Source organism: Rhinoderma darwinii, chromosome 2, assembly GCF_050947455.1.
Source record: "Rhinoderma darwinii isolate aRhiDar2 chromosome 2, aRhiDar2.hap1, whole genome shotgun sequence".
Taxonomy (NCBI): domain Eukaryota; kingdom Metazoa; phylum Chordata; class Amphibia; order Anura; family Rhinodermatidae; genus Rhinoderma; species Rhinoderma darwinii.
In genome coordinates, this window is record NC_134688.1 from 174586360 (window position 1) to 174604911 (window position 18552).

The window sequence follows — 18552 nt, forward strand, 5'->3', positions numbered from 1 at the left end:
AGAATACATACTGAGCTGAGATTACAAAGATGTGACGTTCCCAGGCACAAGGGTTCTCCGTGTGGCACTGTCTGAAAAACTGTGATGCCCCAAGTTACAGACACATCTTTACTGAAGTGCAAGTGAAATGTCTTTAGCGGAAAGGCTGGTCTGCCTTAAATCTGATCTCTTTTATTACATTTACTTTTTGTGAAATGCCAATATTGTAACATAAATAAACCATGTCTAACTTCCTTCCCACCTCAGGTTATAGATCTGTTAATTCTAAGACAAATCCACCTCTGGTATCTCCGCTTAAAAAGTCTAAGAAGCGCCACTCAGGCTTTACTTTGGATAAGATGATGGAGCGTTTCCTTCAGCAGAGCGTAAATGCAGAGGAGAAGTTTTACAAATATGAGGAACAGCGGCTACAGATTGAAGACAAACGGCGAGAAGCTGAGCATAATCGGGAAATCCAGATGTTGCAGATGTTGGGACAGTTACTAAATGGCATCTCCTCCACCTCTCAGATGGGAGGGCCTGGGCGTGTCAGCAGCCCCATACGAGGCAACGCCCGGACGTATGGGGATACAATGCACTTTACTACTGCTTCACCTTTTTCTCCTCCAATAGGTATAACTAGTCAGAGCATCGCGCTACCGTTATGTCGCTAGCAGGCTGTAGGGCTTAGGCTGTAAGGAGTCCAATATAAAACCCTCTTTAGCTCTGAATTGCGAGCCAATTAGTTGTGTGTGAGGTTCTATTTAACGCATTGTGCTTTCCTCTAGAAGCACTGAAATTGGCGCTTCCAAGGGAGAACGCATTCCAAAGTAAAACATCCATTGGATTATGCTGTGGTTGAAACCGTGTGATGCATATCTTATATATGCTCATGTGTGTGAGCCTTTAGTGGTTTGGTTTCCCTAAAGAAAATTCTAAAAAAGTTAACCGAAATCCAAGAGCCAGTTATTATCTAATTGAAGATGAAAGTATTTGGTCAATTACACAAAGAATAATAAAAAGTCTTTGCATTTTTTTGCATTTTATTATAGTACCCAATTATTTTGTTACATTTTTTTTTTTTACTTTCAAAAATAGCAAAAAGGCTTCCACCGGATAAGTCCATCAGTAGGTCATCGGCGCTGGTCCGACACCCGGACCCCGCACTGATAAGCCCCTCTAGTGTCCTGCGGGCACCAGATGTTGTGGCACATAATGCTATGGACAAAGCCCGAAAGCAGTTGGCTCCGTACATAGCGGGTGTGCTGCAGGTCTGCTCCTATTCACTTTAATAGGAGCAGCTCGGCAGCTATTCCGTGGCCGGAGCTAACTGCTTCTGGCTTGTACGTCCGGTGCACGGAGGCATCGGACCAGCTGATCTGTGCGGGGCCCGGGTGTCGGACCCACGCAGATCATGTACTTATGACCTATCCGGTGGATAGGTCATCAGTTGTCAGAAGCTGGAAAACCCCTTTTAAGTTTAGTTTACTGCTCCTAGTTTGCACAGGGTACAGGAAGATGAAATCTGAGCTGTTTGTAGTGTTCACACGGTGAACTGTTTTAGAAGTCTCAACAGAACTTCCATGAAAGAAACAAGGTGGCCGCTGGTGAATATCTTACCATAACAAACAAAATGGCTGTGCAGGTTCACATGAACAAAAATGGATTTGTATGACACGTAGCAAGGCTATCTCTGTGATACTGATGTGTCATGCATTGTAAATTGTGCTTTACCCCTTTCATATTGAAACAGTGGCAGCGATCAGCTGATCGCTCAGAGTCCAGTTCCCGGCACCCCTGACGTTGCTTCTCCCTGATTTTGTCAGGGAAGCAGCGGCCAGGCAGGAAATGTAATAATACATGGCGGTTATTTCGCTCTTACAGAGCGGATCTCTACTTTGGCTAATAGAGGGGGGCCTCGAACGGGCATACCCTCTTAATGACATCCATTTTCTCTGATTGGGCATATGCACAGAGGTTGTAGTGACGAGAAGGCCCGGTTTATAATACTTCTATAAATAGCATATATTCCTTATTTAACCCGTTAGTGACCGCCAATACGCCTTTTAACGGTGGCCACTAACAGGCTTTATTCTGATGCATATTTTTACGGCACTGCATCAGGATAAAGTAAACAGAGCAGGGAGCGTCAAATCTCCCTGCTCTCAGCTGCCAGAGGCAGCTGAGGGCTGGGGGCGTCCCTGCTCTGCCGTGTGAGATCGATTATAAGTATCGATCTCACCCGTTTAACCCCTCAGATGCCGTGCTCAATAGCGTGCACCGCATCTGAGTGGTTTTGGAGAGTGGGAGGGAGCTCCCACCGACACCCGGCGATACGATCGCCGAGTGTCTGTCTCTCTAATGGCAGCCGGGGGCCTAATAAAGGGCCCCAGGTCTGCCATTAATGAATGCCTGCTAGATCATGCCGGAGGCATGACCTAGCAGATGCCTGTCCGTTTTAAACGGACAGGCAGTAATACACTGCAATACAAAAGTATTGCAGTGTATTATAATAGCGATCGGAGAATCGCATATTAAAGTCCCCTAATGGGACTAGTAAAGAAAAAGTTTAATAAAGTTAATTAAAAAAATTTGAAAAAAAACGAAAAACCCACCTTTTCCCCTTACAAAATGCTTTACTATTAAAAAAACAAAATAAAGTAAAAAAGTTACACATATTTGGTATCGCCGCGTCCGTAACGACCCCGACTATAAATGTATTACATTATTTAACCCGCACGGTGAACGCCGTAAAAAAATGTAATAAAAAACTATGGAAAAATTGCTGTTTTCTGTGAATCCTGACTTAAAAAAAATGTGATAAAAAGTGATCAAAAAGTCGCATCTACTCCAAAATAGTACCGATAAAAACTACAAGTCTTCCCGCAAAAAAAAAGCCCTCATACAACCGCATCGACGAAAAAAACAAATAATTTTGAAAAAAAAACGTTTTTACTGTGTAAAAGTAGTAAAACATACAAAAACTATACAAATTTGGTATCGTTGCAATCGTAACAACCCGCTGAATAAAGTTATTGTTATTTATATCACACGGTAAACGGCGTTGATTTGACGCGAAAAAGAGTGGCGAAATGTCAAGTTTTTTCTCTATTCTCCCCCCCCCCCCCCCCCCAAACAAAAATTAATAAAAGATAATCAATAAATAATATGTCTCCCAAAATGGTGCTATTAAAAAGTACAACTTGTCCCGCAAAAAACAAGACCTTATACAGCTATGTCGACGCAAATATAAAAAGGTTCTAGCTCTTGGAATGCGACGATGGAAAAACGTAAAAAATGGCTTGGTCATTAAAGGGAATGTGTCGCTAGAAAAAAATTTGTTTTTTTTTAGTTAAACAATTAGTGTATAGGTGATTAAACATTGTTCTAATTTTTTTAATTTTTTCACAAGTCAGGAAATATTATAAATTAGATTCTAATTTATAATATTTCCCAGCGCTGGTCACTAGATGGAGCAATTCCCAAAATTGCAGCATTGCATGTGGTAAAGCAACCACATTGCTTTATGCTGCAAAATTTGAGAAAACTCACTCGCTCTAGTGAGCTCTCAGAATCCCCCCCTCCTTTATCCTGGCTAGTGCCGGGAGAAACGAGGGGATTGAACGGTCTAACCTCCTACACTGTGTGTCGCCATTTTTTGAGCTAACACACAGTGTAGTAGGTTAACATACAGTAGTAAACACACACTGAAACACGAACATACATAGAAATCACTTACCTGCTCCAGTCCTCCGGTCCGTCTGCTACCTCCGCTCCAAGTGCACAAGCCCGGAAGCCGCGACCGGAAGTAGTAATCTTACTCTCCGGCCGCGACTTCCGGTCCACAAGAAAATGGCGCCGGACGTCGCACAGTTCTATTTGGACTGTGTGGGAGCGGCGCATGTGCCGTTCCCACACAGACGGCGTACAGCATAGTGGATGGAACGGGCCCCGTTCGTATTCTCTATGGGACTGTATGTGCCGTATTCCATGTCTGTATGTGTCCTTAATCGACACATACAGAGATGGAAAAAAAAATGGCAGCCCCTATAGGGAAGAAAAAGTGAAAAAATAATAAAAAAAAAAGTAAATCACAAACACAAATAAAAAAATGTTTAATAAAACACTAAAAGCAAATTGGTCTAAAAAATAATTTTTTCGTAACACTGGTCCTTTAAGGTTTAAAATAGGCTGGTCATTAAGGGGTCAAAATTACGTTGTTTTTTTTTTTTTTTAAATGCATATACATGCATTTTATGTAACACTATTGCATGATTTATTGGATTTTCCATGCAAGCAATATCACTTGTATTAATATATACACACTGTTCTGCTAATCTTCTTATAGTAGCCTTGATTTCTCAGCTTGGAAGTTCATTAAAATACATGTTGGTCTTTTTTGTTTGTGTGTGGTATCTCCATGGAGGAAGGACGGGTGAGTAGCTGTCAGATATTTGTCAGTACCATTTCAGTGTCTATGGTAGTGTGAGGTGATCGATGTCTTGGGAATAAGCAGGCAGCATGGTCTTCAGTCGCCTATGGACATTAGATTGTCAGCAGACAAATGTCTTATATCTGCGGCCTTCTTTATTGTGAGCTTTTGGTTGTGAATGAGTGGACACCATTCAGCACAATCTCTTCCTTCTCGTCTGGTCGCTCTGAAACGGTTTTGGCTTCAGCATGTTCAATCCGCGTGCAGTCTGGTTTACAATATAAAGTTACTGTTTTATGCTGCTTCGCTGAGAAAAGCAAGTAGTACCAAAGGTGTTTTATCTTGGACATCGTTTGGAAGTGGGTGCTGTAGATGAAATAACCTACAGAGAAATGTAGATTCTACAGAAAGGGGGGGGCACATTATTTTATTATATGAAATAAAGGGGCATTGGTAGTTTCTGTTGTAAAACTAAAAATTAGATTAGTCTGTGAAATAGGGTTGTCACGATACCAGAATTTGGACTTCAATACCGATAGTTTGTGTAGCATTGCGATACTTTATACCAAAATGATACTTTGCCAACAATAATAATTAAATAAAAGTTCTTCCATTTCCTGATGTGAGGTGCGTGGTGTGATTTTTGATCCTCCATGTGCCTCACATTAATCGTAATTTAACCCCATCATGTTCCTCAGTAATAATGGACAACATTGGGTTAATGTGTGAGGAACATGATGGGGTTAATTACTATTAATGTGAGGCGCGTGGAGGTTCAAAATTCATAATTACCTCCAGCCTCACATTAATAAGTGAAAGAAAGCAGTTTTTTATTTTATAACCGCGTAAACGTGAATGACGCTATAAATGTGTTATTACGGTCGTGACGATACCGAATGTGTGTATTTTATGTATTTAGACTGTTTATTGTAAAAAATTTGTTTTTGTTTCTTTTTATTTAACTTTTTAATATACTGGCATATATCTTTATGCCAGTATATTAGCCTGTGTACTGATGGTACACAGGCAGTTGTTAGGACATACCCAAGTATGCCCTAACAGGAAATATGGTCATACAATCTGCCCATATATGGTATGTCCCTCGATTGCTTCACAGGGATTCCCTGTCGATCCAAAGGGCATCCCCCTTCTCATTTACCCCTTGAATGCTGCGGTCAGCTTTGATGGCAGCATTCAGGGGAATAACGACGGAAATGAGAGGTTTCTCTGATCTCCGACGTTAGAGCAGGGCTGTGTAATACAACCATTGCCCCGCTCCTAAATTTAAGTGCGCGCACACGGTCAGCATGAGGTGATGTGGCCGGCGCTGCACTAATGAGTGCCGGCAATCATTAGTGCAGCACTGGTCGCATCACATCATGCTGACAGCGCGCGCGCTTGTCAGGAATCAGGAGCGGGGCAATGGCTGGATCACACAGCCCCGCTCTAATTACATGCATGTATTAATATATTACGGCCGCACAGCTTTGTATCGAAATACATGAAATAACGGTATTGAACCGTTTCAGGGTGCACGGTATCGAAGTTTCGATGCATCGTGCATCCCTACTGTGAAAGTTTGTGTTGTGGTTGAGATACAAAGTAACTAAGTATTTTATGTACATTTAAAGGGGACTTGTCACTAACATCACACTGCCCTATCTGCTCCCCTCTGCCCTCCATGTGACTGACAGATCTCTCTCCCTTTCCATGTATAGGGAGAGATCTGTCAATCGCAGGGCAGAGGAAGGTGGAGCGTAGCCGCTCACTTTACATTACACTAAGGTATTACTTCTCTCTATCATGGCAGCTGTTTTATTTATTTGTACCGCCTGATTTGCTTGGCCCTGCCACTAATTTATGGTGTCCGCTTGATGTATAGCACTCAATGATTTATCATTGCCTCTGGAAAAGACTAATTTTGTCATTTTCATATTTAGTTTTAGAGAGATCCTTCTCTCTGCGTCCCACACGTCCAGCCAAGGACATGGAGAATATCTTCCAGCTGGTCAGAAATGTCATCCCCCCACTTACTTCTAAAAAGCACAAAGGACAAGATGGGAAGATTGGCATTTTTGGAGGCTGTCAAGAGTAAGCACGTCCTATGTATTGAATGATTGTATCTATCTTTTGTATAAAATGTGTTACAATGATTATATGTTCACTAAACAAATTACTGTAGAATTCCTTTAATCTAGCGTCAATGATACCTAAAAAATTTTGATTTACTAATTGTCTGGATTATTGAACGGCAATAGAACAATACACAAAAAGGTTCGAGAAGACAGCCAAAAATAAAATGCTAATAAATTCTACTGCTAAGCAGAAGAGAAATCTATTATGTGAGAACACAGACTACTTTATAGTTCTGTACTTTTGACTTTCTAGACTATTGTGTGCCAAATTAAAGGAATTTTACTATAATTATTGTGTACCATTGTTCTATGTAAAATGCTTTCAAGTCTGACCTTAAATTATAGATACTCTGCTGTTTGTCTACAGTCCTGGCCAAAAAGTTTTGAGACTGACACATTTTGTTTTTCACAAAGTTTGTTGCTTTGCTGTTTCTAGATCTTTTAGTCAGATGTTTCTATTGTATACTGAAGTACAATTGTAAGCATTTCATACGTTTTTAAACTTTTATTGACTTACATCAAGTTTATGCAAAGACTCAATATTTACAGCGTTGACCCTTCTTTTTCAAGACTTCTGGGCCAAATCCTGACTGATGGCAACCCATTCTTGCCTAATCAGTGCTTGGACTTTATCACAATTACTGTGTTGTGTTTTTTTTTTTTTTTTGTCCACCTGCTTTTTGAGGATTGACCACAGGTTCTCAGTGGGATTGAGCTCTGGGGAGTTTCCTGGCCATGGAACCAAAATGTCCATGTTTTGTTCACCAAGCCTCTTCGTTATCATTTTTGCCTTGTGACATGGTGCTCCATCATACTGGAAAAAGCATTGTTCATTGCCAAATTGCTCCTGCATCGTTGGGAGAAGTTGTCCATGGAGGATGTTTAGATACCATACTTTATTCATGGAAGTGTTCTTAGGCAAAATTGTTAGTGAGCCCACTCCCTTGGATGAAAAGCAACCCCCACACATGAATGGTCTCAGGATGCTTTACTGTTTGCATGAGACAGAACTCATGATAGCGCTCACCTTTTCTTCTTTCAACAATCATTCTTCTAGATTTCCCAAACAGTCTGAAGGGGGCTTCATCAGAGAAACTATCTTTACCCCTGTCCTCTGCCGTCCGATCCATTTACTTCCTACGGAATGTCAGTCTGTCCTTGATGTTTTTCTTGGAGAGAAGTTGCTTCTTTGCTGCCATTCTTGACACCATGGCTGCCTCAAAGCCTTCGCCTCACTGTACGTGCAGATGCACTGACACGTGCCTGCTGCTGTTCCGGAGCTAGCTCTGCACTGGTGTTGAACCGATCCCGTAGCTGAATCCTCTTTAGTAGACTGTCCTGGCACTTGCTGAACTTTCTTGTGTTTCCCTGAAGCCTTCTTCACAGCAATTGAATCTCTCCTTGAAGTTCTTAATGATCAGATAAATGCTTGATTTAGGGGCAATGTCCTTGCCTGTAAAGCCCTTTTGATGTGAAGCAATGATGACTGCATGTGTTTCCTTGGAGGTAACCATGGTTAACAGAAGACAATGACTTCAAGCACCACCCCCTTTTAAAGCAAACAGACTGGTCTTATATTTCAATCAGCATGGCAGAGTGATATTAGCTGCCTTGTCCTTCTTAGCCGTTTCTCCTGAGCTAACGAGAAGATCCCTGACATGTTAGCAGGTTATTTAGTGGCAGGGCTGAAATGCAGTGAAAATTGGGTTTTTGTGACTTCAAGAGGCTCTGTCACCACATTATAAGTGCCCTATCTCCTACATAAGGAGATGGGCGCTATAATGTAGGTGACAGCAGTGCTTTTTATTTAGAAATACGATCTATTTTTACCACGTTAGGAGCGACTTTTAGCTTTATGCTAATTCGTTTCTTGATGCCAAACCGGGCGTGTTTTTACTTTAGACCAAGTGGGCGTTGTACAGAGGAGTGTATGACGCTGACCAATCGGCATCATACACGTCTCTCCATTCATTTAGTCAGCGCATAGGGATCCTGCTAGATCAGTATGTTCTGTCTTATACTGACACATTAACGTTACTGAAGTGTCTTGACAGTGAATAGACATTCCTTCCAGCCAGGATGGGATGTCTATTCACAATCCCGACACTTCGTTAATGTTTCTGTGGTACTTGAAGCAGAGCAAGCGTAATCTCGCGAGATCACCCTGTAAATGACAGGTTACAGCGAGATTACGCTTTGCTCTGCTGTAAGTACCAAACAAACGTTAACGAAGTGTCGGGATTGTGAATAGACATCCCGTCCTGGCTGGAAGGAATTTCTATTCACTGTCTAAACACTTCAGTAACGTTAATGTCAGTATAAGACCGCACATAGTGAACAACGCAGTGTCACTATTCACGGAGTAAATGAATGGAGAGGCAATGACTCTGATTGGTTAGCGTCATACACTCCTCTGTACAACGCCCACTTGGTCTAAAGTAAAAACATGCCCAGTTGCGCATTAAGAAACTAATTAGCATAAAGCTAAAATCGCTCCTAACATGGTAAAAATAGATTGTTTTTCTAAATAAAAAGCACTGCTGTCACCTACATTATAGCACCCAACTCCTTATGTAGGAGATAGGGCACTTATAATGTGGTGACAGAGCCTCTTTAAGCTAAATCAAAACCCGGGGGCAGAAACCACCACAAAAAAAAACGCTCCAAACGAGCGGCACAGGTTTTTTTTCTGCCTTCCATTGATTTCAATCGGAGGTCGGAGCCGGAAACTGCTCAAAGAGCATTCCGCTTTTTTTTATCGAGTGGCCAGAAGCCACCCAGGTGCAGATTCAGACGCGGTTTCCGCATCAAAATCAGCCCAAAAAAACTGAAAACGCAGCTCTCTACTACTTCCTGGCTCTGTTAATAGAATATAGCTCCTCTGTTCTCTAAGATTGGGCTGCAGGATCAGTACTACCCATTCATTACCCTGGGAAGGTGCTGCACCCTATCCAGCTGCCTTTGCCTGGGCTGTCCAGCAAACACACTGTAAGACATCATTGGGACTAGAATGTACGTTTGGTTGTCTGACGTAAACTGTTTTGAAAGTCTAGACACCTAGGTTGAGAGACTAAGGCCTAATTCACACGAGCGTGTTCGGTCCGTGATATACGGTCTGTATGTCTTGATGCATTTCCCGGACCGAACACACTGCAGGGAGCCGGGCTCCTAGCATTATAGTTATCTATGACGCTAGGTGTCACTGCCTCGCTGCAGGACAACTGTCCCGTACTGTAATAATTTTTTCAGTACGGGACAGTAGTTCCGCCGAGAGGCATGGACTCCTAGCGTCGTACATAACTATGATGCTAGAAGCCCGGCTCCCTGCCATGTGTTTGGTCCGGGAAATGCGGCCGACATACGGCCCGTATATCACGGACCGAACACGCTCGTGTGAATTGGGGCTTAGGGTTGAATATATTTAAACCTTTACTCTCATTTGACCTACTAATAAACTGTAATATTTGCCAATATTTAGGATGTTTTTATTACTAAAATGAGCTCTTATAAGAAAAGGTGTATGTTTTTTTTTTTTTTTATTAGATATCTGCATTTATTCCGAGGAGGCAGACAAAATGCTATTTTTTCTGCAGGTTGTGTTTTCTTGTTCTATGACACATACAATATGTATATTGTGTATGTATACTATCTGTTGTTAAAAATTCTTTAATATTTTTCTAGATATACTGGTGCTCCATACTTTGCAGCAATTTCAGCGCTCAAAGTGGTAAGTAAATTATTTTTTAAAGTTTAAATGGAATATCACGTAAAGGAATAATTTTAGTATCAAATCTGTCCACATTGGATAAAAGTTTTTAAAATATATGTGAACAATCACTGGCAACGCCAGCTAATCGACCCATGTCTGCTGAAAAAGTGATCAATCATGTTGGATTTCTTCAGACTTATTTTGTCTGAAACTATGGTGTGGTAGCCCAATTTCAGCCGATCACTTACCACTTTGCCCAAGTTAATTTTGATTTTTTTCACTTTTTTTTTTTAACCATGCCCCTGATTTACTAGTTTAGCATGTTGATGGTTGGATCGTTCACATGAACAATTTGACATATAATTGGTTGGCTGGTTAATTGTGGCCAATCATCAAGTTTTATATAGATCTATTGAGCTTCATGTACTCATTTCAACTAAGTTTGTTTTTTGTTGTGGAAATTAGCGTTTACATTTTAGCACATGATATTTAATGTTCTAACAAAAATAAAGTTTAATTAAATCCTTGTTGTTTTTTTTGTTGCAGACTTAGAACTAGTTATCTCGGGTGTAACAATGTATGAGTGGTATCCGCAATTTGTTTTTTGACCTGTTGTACGTTATTTTTTATAGGGTGCAGATTTGTCCCAAGTGTTTTGTACCAAAGATGCAGCTACTGTGATTAAATCATACAGTCCAGAGCTGATTGTACATCCAGTTCTGTAAGTGATCATCTTGAATCACTACTATTGATAATGGGTCACTTTTGTTAAAATCAATGTTTACTGTATATTGTTTGTGTTTATGATATTCACACAGTGATCATCCTAATGCTTTACATGAGATAGAGAAATGGCTTCCAAGACTACACACTCTCGTAATAGGACCGGGCTTGGGAAGAAATGATTCCATACTGGACACGGCAAAGGTAACAATGTCATGGGGGGTAATAGGCTTTATTCTTTAGTGACAAGCCTATTTTGGGCCTTAACCCCTTCAGGACCAAGCTCATTTTGGCCTTCAGGACCAGACCCATTTTTTCAAATCTGACATATTTCACTTTATGTGGTAATAACTCCGGAATGCTTTTACCTATCAAAGCGATTCTGAGATTGTTTTCTCGTGAGACATTGGACTTTATGATAGTGGAAAAATTTGGTCGATAAATTCAATATTTATCAGTGAAAAACACCAAAATTTTGTGAAAAATTGCAAAAATTTGCATTTTTCTAAATGTAAATGTATCTGCTTATAAGACAGGCAGTTATACCACACAAAATTTTTGCTAATTAACATCCCCCATATATCTACTTTAGATTGGCATCGTTTTTTGAACGTCCTTTTATTTTTCTATGACATCACAAGGCTTAGAACTTTAGCAGCAATTTCTCACATTTTCAAGAAAATTTTAAAAGGCCATTTTTACAGGGGCCAGTTCAGTTGTGAAGCGGCTTTTAGGGCCTTATATATTAGAAACCGCCAAAAAGTCACCCCATTTTAAAATCTTCACCCCTCAAAGTATTAAAAACAGCATTTAGAAAGTTTCTTAACCCTTTAAATGTTTCACAGAAATTAACTCAACGTAGAGGTGAAATTTGAAAATTTCATTTTTTTTGCAGAAATTCATTTTTAATCTCTTTTTTCTGTAACACAGAAGTTTTTACCAGAGAAACGCAACTCAATATCTATTGCCCAGATTCTGCAGTTTTTAGAAATATCCCACATGTGGCCCTATTGCGGTAATGGACTGAAGCACCGGCCTCAGAAGCAAAGGAGCACCTAGTGGATTTTGGGCCTCCTTTTTATTAGAAAATATTTTAGGCACCATGTCAGGTTTGAAGGGCTCTTTCGGTGCCAAAACAGTGGAAATCCACCAAAAGTGACCCCATATGGGAAACTACACGGCTTAAGGAAATTATCTAGGGGTATAGTGAGCATTTTGACCCCGCAGGTTTTTTGCAGAAATTATTGGAAGTAGGCCGTGAAAATTAAAATCTACTTTCTTTCAAAGAAAATGTAGGTTTAGCTAATTTTTTCTAATTTCCACAAGGACTAAAGGAGAAAAAGCACTGCAACATTTGTAAAGCAATTTCTCCCGAGTAAAACAATACCCCACATATGGTAATAAACAGCTGTTTGGACCCACGGCATGGCTTAAAAGGAAAAGAGCGCCATTTGGCTTTTGGAGCTCAAATTTAGCAGGAATGGTTTGCGGAGACCCTGTTGCATTTGCAAAGCCCCTAAGGGACCAAAACAGTGAAAACGCCAAAAAAGTGACTCCATTGAGAAAACTACACCCCTTGAGGAATCCATCTAGGGGTGTAGTGAGCAATTTGACCCCACAGGTGTTTCATAGATTTTATTAGAATTGGGCAGTGAAAATAAAAAAAATCCTTTTTCTTCAATAAGACGTAGCTTTAGCTCAAAATTTTTAATTTTCTCAACAAATAAAGGAAAAAAAGAACCCCAACATTTGTAAAGCAACTTCTCTGGAGTACGGCAATACCCCACACGTGGTCATAAACTGCTGTTTAGACACACGGCAGGGCTCAGAAGGGAAAGAGCGCCATTTGCTTTTGGTGTACAGATTTTGCTGCATTTGGTTTCTGATTGCTATGTTGCATTTGCAAAGTCCCTGTGGAACCAAAACAGTGCATCCCCCCCCAGAAGTGACCCCATTTTGGAAACAACACCCTCAAGGTATTCACCTAGGGGTGTAGTGAGCATGTTAACCCCACAGGTGTTTTGCAGAAATTCGTGTGCACACGATGTGGGAGAGTGAAAATGGGAATTTTTCCTTAGATGCGCCAATATGTGGTACCCGGCTTGTGCCACCATAACAAGACAGCTCTCAATTTTTATGCGGTGTTTCCTGGTTTTAGAAGCACCCTACGTGTGGCCCTAATCTTTTGCCTGGACATTCGACAGGGCTCAGGAGTGAAAGAGTACCATGTAAAATTGAGGCCTAATTTGGCGACATATAAAGTATTGGTTCACAATTGCAGAGGCTTTGATGTGAAATAAAAGAAACCCCTGAGAAGTGACCCCATTTTGGAAACTACACCCCTCAAGGCATTTATTAAGGGGTGTAGTGAGCATTTTCATAAATTATTGCGCTGCCGAAGGTACAAATTAAAATTTTGCCCTAGACATGCCAATTCATTGTCAAATATGTCGTGCCCAGCTTGTGCCACTGGGGAGACACACCTCAAAAATAGTTAAAAGGGTTCTCCCGGGTATGGCGATGCCATATATGTGGACGTAAACCGCTGTTTGGGCATGCTGTAGGGCTCAGATGGGTGGGAGCGCCATTTGGCTTTTGGAGCGTGGAATTTGCTTGGAAATAGTTTTGTTTGGAGTATCACTGTTGTTTCCGTTTATAATGTGGGGCATATGTGAGCTCAGCAGAGTACATCGGGGCATAGTCAGGTGGTATAATAATAAGGTAAAAAAAATAATAAAATGATACATAGATGTGTGTTACGCTGTGATCGATCCTTTCTGCACAGGCCGGTGTCGCACTGATAACTGGGTATTTTGCCGGGAAAGTGTTGTCCTGGTATAATACGGACGCCCTCGCTTCCAGCGGATATGGTTGGGCCCTCCCCTTCCTGGTTCCCTAATTTTAGTGCCTTGATACATCGCCTTTTGAAACAGAAGAAATGTTCCCCTCGGGCCGGCACAACCGGATATTTTTCTTTCCTGACTTATTGGAGCCTTAAGTTATTTTATTTTTTCATAGACGTAGTGGTATGAGAGCTCTTTTTTACGGGACGAGCTGTAGCTTTTATTGGTACCATATTGGGGTACATGCAACTTTTTGATCACTTGTTATCCTTTTTTTGAGAGGCAAGGTGACAAAAAAACAGCAATTCTGCCATAGTTTTTTTTTTATATATAGCGTTCACCATGCGTTATAAACTACATGTTACCTTTATTCTGCGGGTCAGTACGATTCCGGGGATACCTAATTTATAGAACTGTTTTATAACTTTTTGCACAATGAAATTACTTTTGGAAAGAGAATGTATTTCTTCTGTCGCGATGTTGTGAGAGCCATAACTTTTAAATTTTTTCGTCGATGGAGCTGTGTGAGGGTTTGTTTTTTGCGAGACGAGGTATAGATTTTATAGGTACCATTTTTGGATACATGTGACTTTTTGATCACTTTTTATTTCAATTTTTGGAAGACGGTGACCAAAAAAACAGTAATTATGGCAGTGTTTTTGAGGTTTTTTTTTACGGCGTTCACTGCGCTGGATAAATAACATAATATTTTTATAGTTTAGGTCGTTACGGACGCAGCGATACCCAATATGTATGGCTTTATTATTTTTTTTCAATAATAAATGACTTGATAAGGGAAAAAGGGCGATTTGTGTTTTATTTTATTGCTTGAAACTTTTATTGTATGTTTTACAACTTTTATTTTTACTTTTATTACACTTTTTTTTTACACTTTTTTTTTAGTCCCACTAGGGGAATTGAAGGTCCAACTGTTTGTTTGATGTTCTAATACATTGCACTACCTATGTAGTGCAATGTATTGGAACTGTCAGTTGTTCACTGACATCAAGCCGATCAGGCTCCGCCTCTGGGCGGGGCCTAATCAGCTTACGTAATGGCAGACAGGAATCCATTGTTAGGGCTCCTGCTGCCATAGTAGCAGTCGCCAGCCTTGCCATCGCGTGGCAAGGCTGCTGATTTGCTACAAACCTCTAGGATGCAGCGATCACAATGGATCGCTGCATCAAAGGGGTTAATGGCAGGAATCGGAGCTAGCTCCAGTTCCTGGCGATAGATCGGGGTGTCCGCTGTAACATACAGCGGACACCCACTGCTGATGACGACGGCTCAGCTTCTGAGCCGGAAGCTGAGCCGGCGCCATCTTGCCGATGGTACCGGAAGCCTCCTGGGCCCCGCCGACGACGGGGCATAGGAGGATTCCGTTACTGGCGGACCGGAAGGTAAGTATAAGCCCTCCGATCGCTTTTGCAGCCACCGGCAACCCAGCGATTACGTTTCTGGGGTGCCGGTGGCTATAAACTCCTCACATGCTGCGATCTCTATTGAATGCAGCATGTGAGGGGTTAATCGGCCGGATCGGATGCTAGTTCCGGTCCTGGCCGATACCTCAGGGTGACAGCTGTAACATACAGCTTTCACCCGGCGGTGATGTCGCTGGCTCAGCTCCTGAGCCAGCTTCATCTCCATCACGTACAGTTACGTGAAAAGGCGGTAAGACATCAGCTTTAATCACGTAACTGTACGTGATTGGGCGGGAAGGGGTTAAAGAGGATCTGTCTATAATGCCCAATCTCCTAGCTAATCTGATAGGCGATGTCACACTGATAATGCTAGTGAAAATTGTATCCCAAAAAGTTATTTATTTTAGAAGTTATGAGCTTTTTTTCTAAATATGCAAACGAGGCTATACTAGACAAGTGGGTGTCAACAGCAGGGATTCCCCTGAGGTGGAGTTACGTCACAGCCTCTGACGCTGTCCTATCAGCATGAAGCTGCTTCACACAGTATCTCTGGTTGTGGACCACCTAGAACAGTGATTCTGGTGGTATATGAAAGATGAGATTATAATCTTTCATATGCCAAATGGAAGAAGCTGTAATACTATATGATCACACTGTGTTGCTGAGCAGGGAAGTGGGAGAAATGTGTGATGCTGATTGGACAGCGTCACAGAGAAAACACTACACCGCCCAGAGTGAAAAGTAAGCGTAACCTCGCATTTGGCAAGTATAGCCAAATTAGCATATTTAGAAAAATGCTGAACTTTGCTAATTAAATTTTTGGGAAAAAAATTACACTAGTTATCCGCATCATAGCGCCTATTAGATTAGTTAGGAGATAGGGAATTAATAAACTAGTGGCAGATCCTCTTTAAAGGGAAGTTGTCATGATTTTTATTTATTTTTTATTATATTGCTTTTAATATAATGTAAACAAAAATGTTATTCATTTGTGTTGTCACTTTCTACTTTTTAACCCGTTAGTGACTGCCAATACGCCTTTTAACGGCGGCCACTAACGGGCTTTATTCTGATGCATATGCCTTTTTACGGCACTGCATCAGGATAAAGTAAACAGAGCAGGGAGCTGTCAAATCTCCCTGCTCTCAGCTGCCAGAGGCAGCTGAGGGCTGGGGCGTCCCTGCTCTGCTGTGTGAGATCGATATAAGTATCGATCTCACCCGTTTAACCCTTCAGATGCGGTGCGCAATAGCGTGCACCGCATCTGAGTGGTTTTGGAGAGAGGGAGGGAGCTCCCTCTCTCTCCCACCGACACCCGGCGATACGATCGCCGAGTGTCAGTGTCTTCTATGGCAGCTGGGGGCCTAATAAAGGCCCCCAGGTCTGCCTGGAGCGAATGCCAGCTAGATCATGCCGAAGGCATGACCTAGCAGATGCCTGTCCGTTTTAAACGGACAGGCAGTAATACACTGCAATACAAAAGTATTGCAGTGTATTATAATAGCGGGACTAGTAAAAAAGTAAAAAAAAAGTTTAATAAAGTTAATTTGAAAAAAAATGAAAAACCCACCTTTTCCCCTTACAAAATGCTTTACTATTATAAAACCAAAATAAAGTAAAAAAGTTACACATATTTGGTATCGCCGCGTCCGTAACGACCCCGACTATAAATCTATAACATTATTTAACCCGCACGGTGAACGCCGTAAAAAATGTAATAAAAAACTATGGAAAAATGTCTGTTTTCTGTGAATCCTGACTTAAAAAAAATGTGATAAAAAGTGATCAAAAAGTCGCATCTACTCCAAAATGGTACCAATAAAAACTTCAAGTCTTCCCGCAAAAAAAAAAAAGCCCTCGTACAACTGCATCGGCGAAAAAAAGAAAAACGTTACGGCTCTTCAAATATGGAGACACAAAAACAAATAATTTTGAAAAAAAAAGCGTTTTTACTGTGTAAAAGTAGTAAAACATACAAAAACTATACAAATTTGGTATCGTTGCAATCGTATGTTATTTATATCACACGGTAAACGGCGTAGATTTAAGACGCGAAAAAGAGTGGCGAAATTTCAGGTTTTTTTCTATTCCCCCCCCCCCCAAAAAAAAGTTAATAAAAGTTAATCAATAAATATGTACCTCAAAATGGTGCTATTAAAAAATACTTCTCCCGCAAAAAACAAGACCTTATACAGCTATGTCGACGCAAAAATAAAAAAGTTATAGCTCTTGGAATGCGACGCTGAAAAAAACGTAAAAAATGGCTTGGTCATTAAGGTTTAAAATAGGCTGGTCATTAAGGGGTTAATTAATGTATTCATACTTTTACTTGTCTATGGGGGCTGCCATTTTTTTTAACAACTGATCATCTTGTCGATTAATGATACATACAGAGATGGAATACGGCAGCTACAATGCATAGGGCACAATGAACGGCTCCTGTCCATTACTTCTGCTATCTGGCTCTGTACTGCACACAGACGTAGGTCAGTCACACAGCAGAGAAGCTGTTTGTAGGGAGATAGGTGCCATTATGAAGACCAGCTGCACTGCAGGTAAGGTGTGTGTCTGTCCCTCTCTCTCAGACCCCTGCTCTCGTGACTCCCGACGGGGCCCCCCCCCCCCTGTCGCTAGATGTATTGTCAGTGTGGACGGTGTGCAGAGCTAAGCTTGTCAGATGTAGCGGAGTGTGTGTGTCTGTGTAGCAGAGCCGAGTCTGTGTAGCAGAGCCGAGTCTGTGTAGCAGAGCCGAGTCTGTGTAGCAGAGCCGAGTCTGTGTAGCAGAGCCGAGTCTGTGTAGCAGAGCCGAGTCTGTGTAGCAGAGCCGAGTCTGTGTAGCAGAGCCGAGTCTGTGTAGCAGAGCCGAGTCTGTGTAGCAGAGCCGAGTCTGTGTAGCAGAGCCGAGTCTGTGTAGCAGAGCCGAGTCTGTGTAGCAGAGCCGAGTCTGTGTAGCAGAGCCGAGTCTGTGTAGCAGAGCCGAGTCTGTGTAGCAGAGCCGAGTCTGTGTAGCAGAGCCGAGTCTGTGTAGCAGAGCCGAGTCTGTGTAGCAGAGCCGAGTCGTGTGAACCTGTCAACTGAAAAGTCATTCACTTCACTTTCATCATTCTAAGGGTATGTTCACACGCATGGTTTTCAGACGTTTTTCGGGCCGTAAACATCCTGAAAAACGGCTGAAAAAATCGGAAGCAGAACGCCTACAAACATCTGCCCTCTGGTTTCAATGGGAAATATGGCGTTCTGTTCCGACGGGGCGTTTTTTACGCAACCGTTTTTCATTGACTCTATTGATAAACCGCTCCAAAAATGGCCG

The 18552-nt window shown here is 41.6% G+C and overlaps 1 protein-coding gene across 5 annotated transcripts in view; it reads left to right on the forward strand.

Moving 5' to 3' along the window:
• Positions 1-18552, forward strand: part of NAXD (NAD(P)HX dehydratase) — a 53122-nt gene that overhangs the window by 11144 nt on the left and 23426 nt on the right. For 3 of the 5 annotated variants that reach the window (XM_075852505.1, XM_075852503.1, XM_075852504.1), the window contains exons 2-5: positions 6352-6502; positions 10228-10273; positions 10888-10976; positions 11074-11182. In XM_075852505.1, the coding sequence (XP_075708620.1) occupies positions 6352-6502; positions 10228-10273; positions 10888-10976; positions 11074-11182 (395 nt within the window). Of the gene's footprint in view, positions 1-246; positions 613-6351; positions 6503-10227; positions 10274-10887; positions 10977-11073; positions 11183-18552 lie in introns of all 5 variants that reach the window. The other 2 variants (XM_075852502.1, XM_075852500.1) reach the window with 1 other exon arrangement.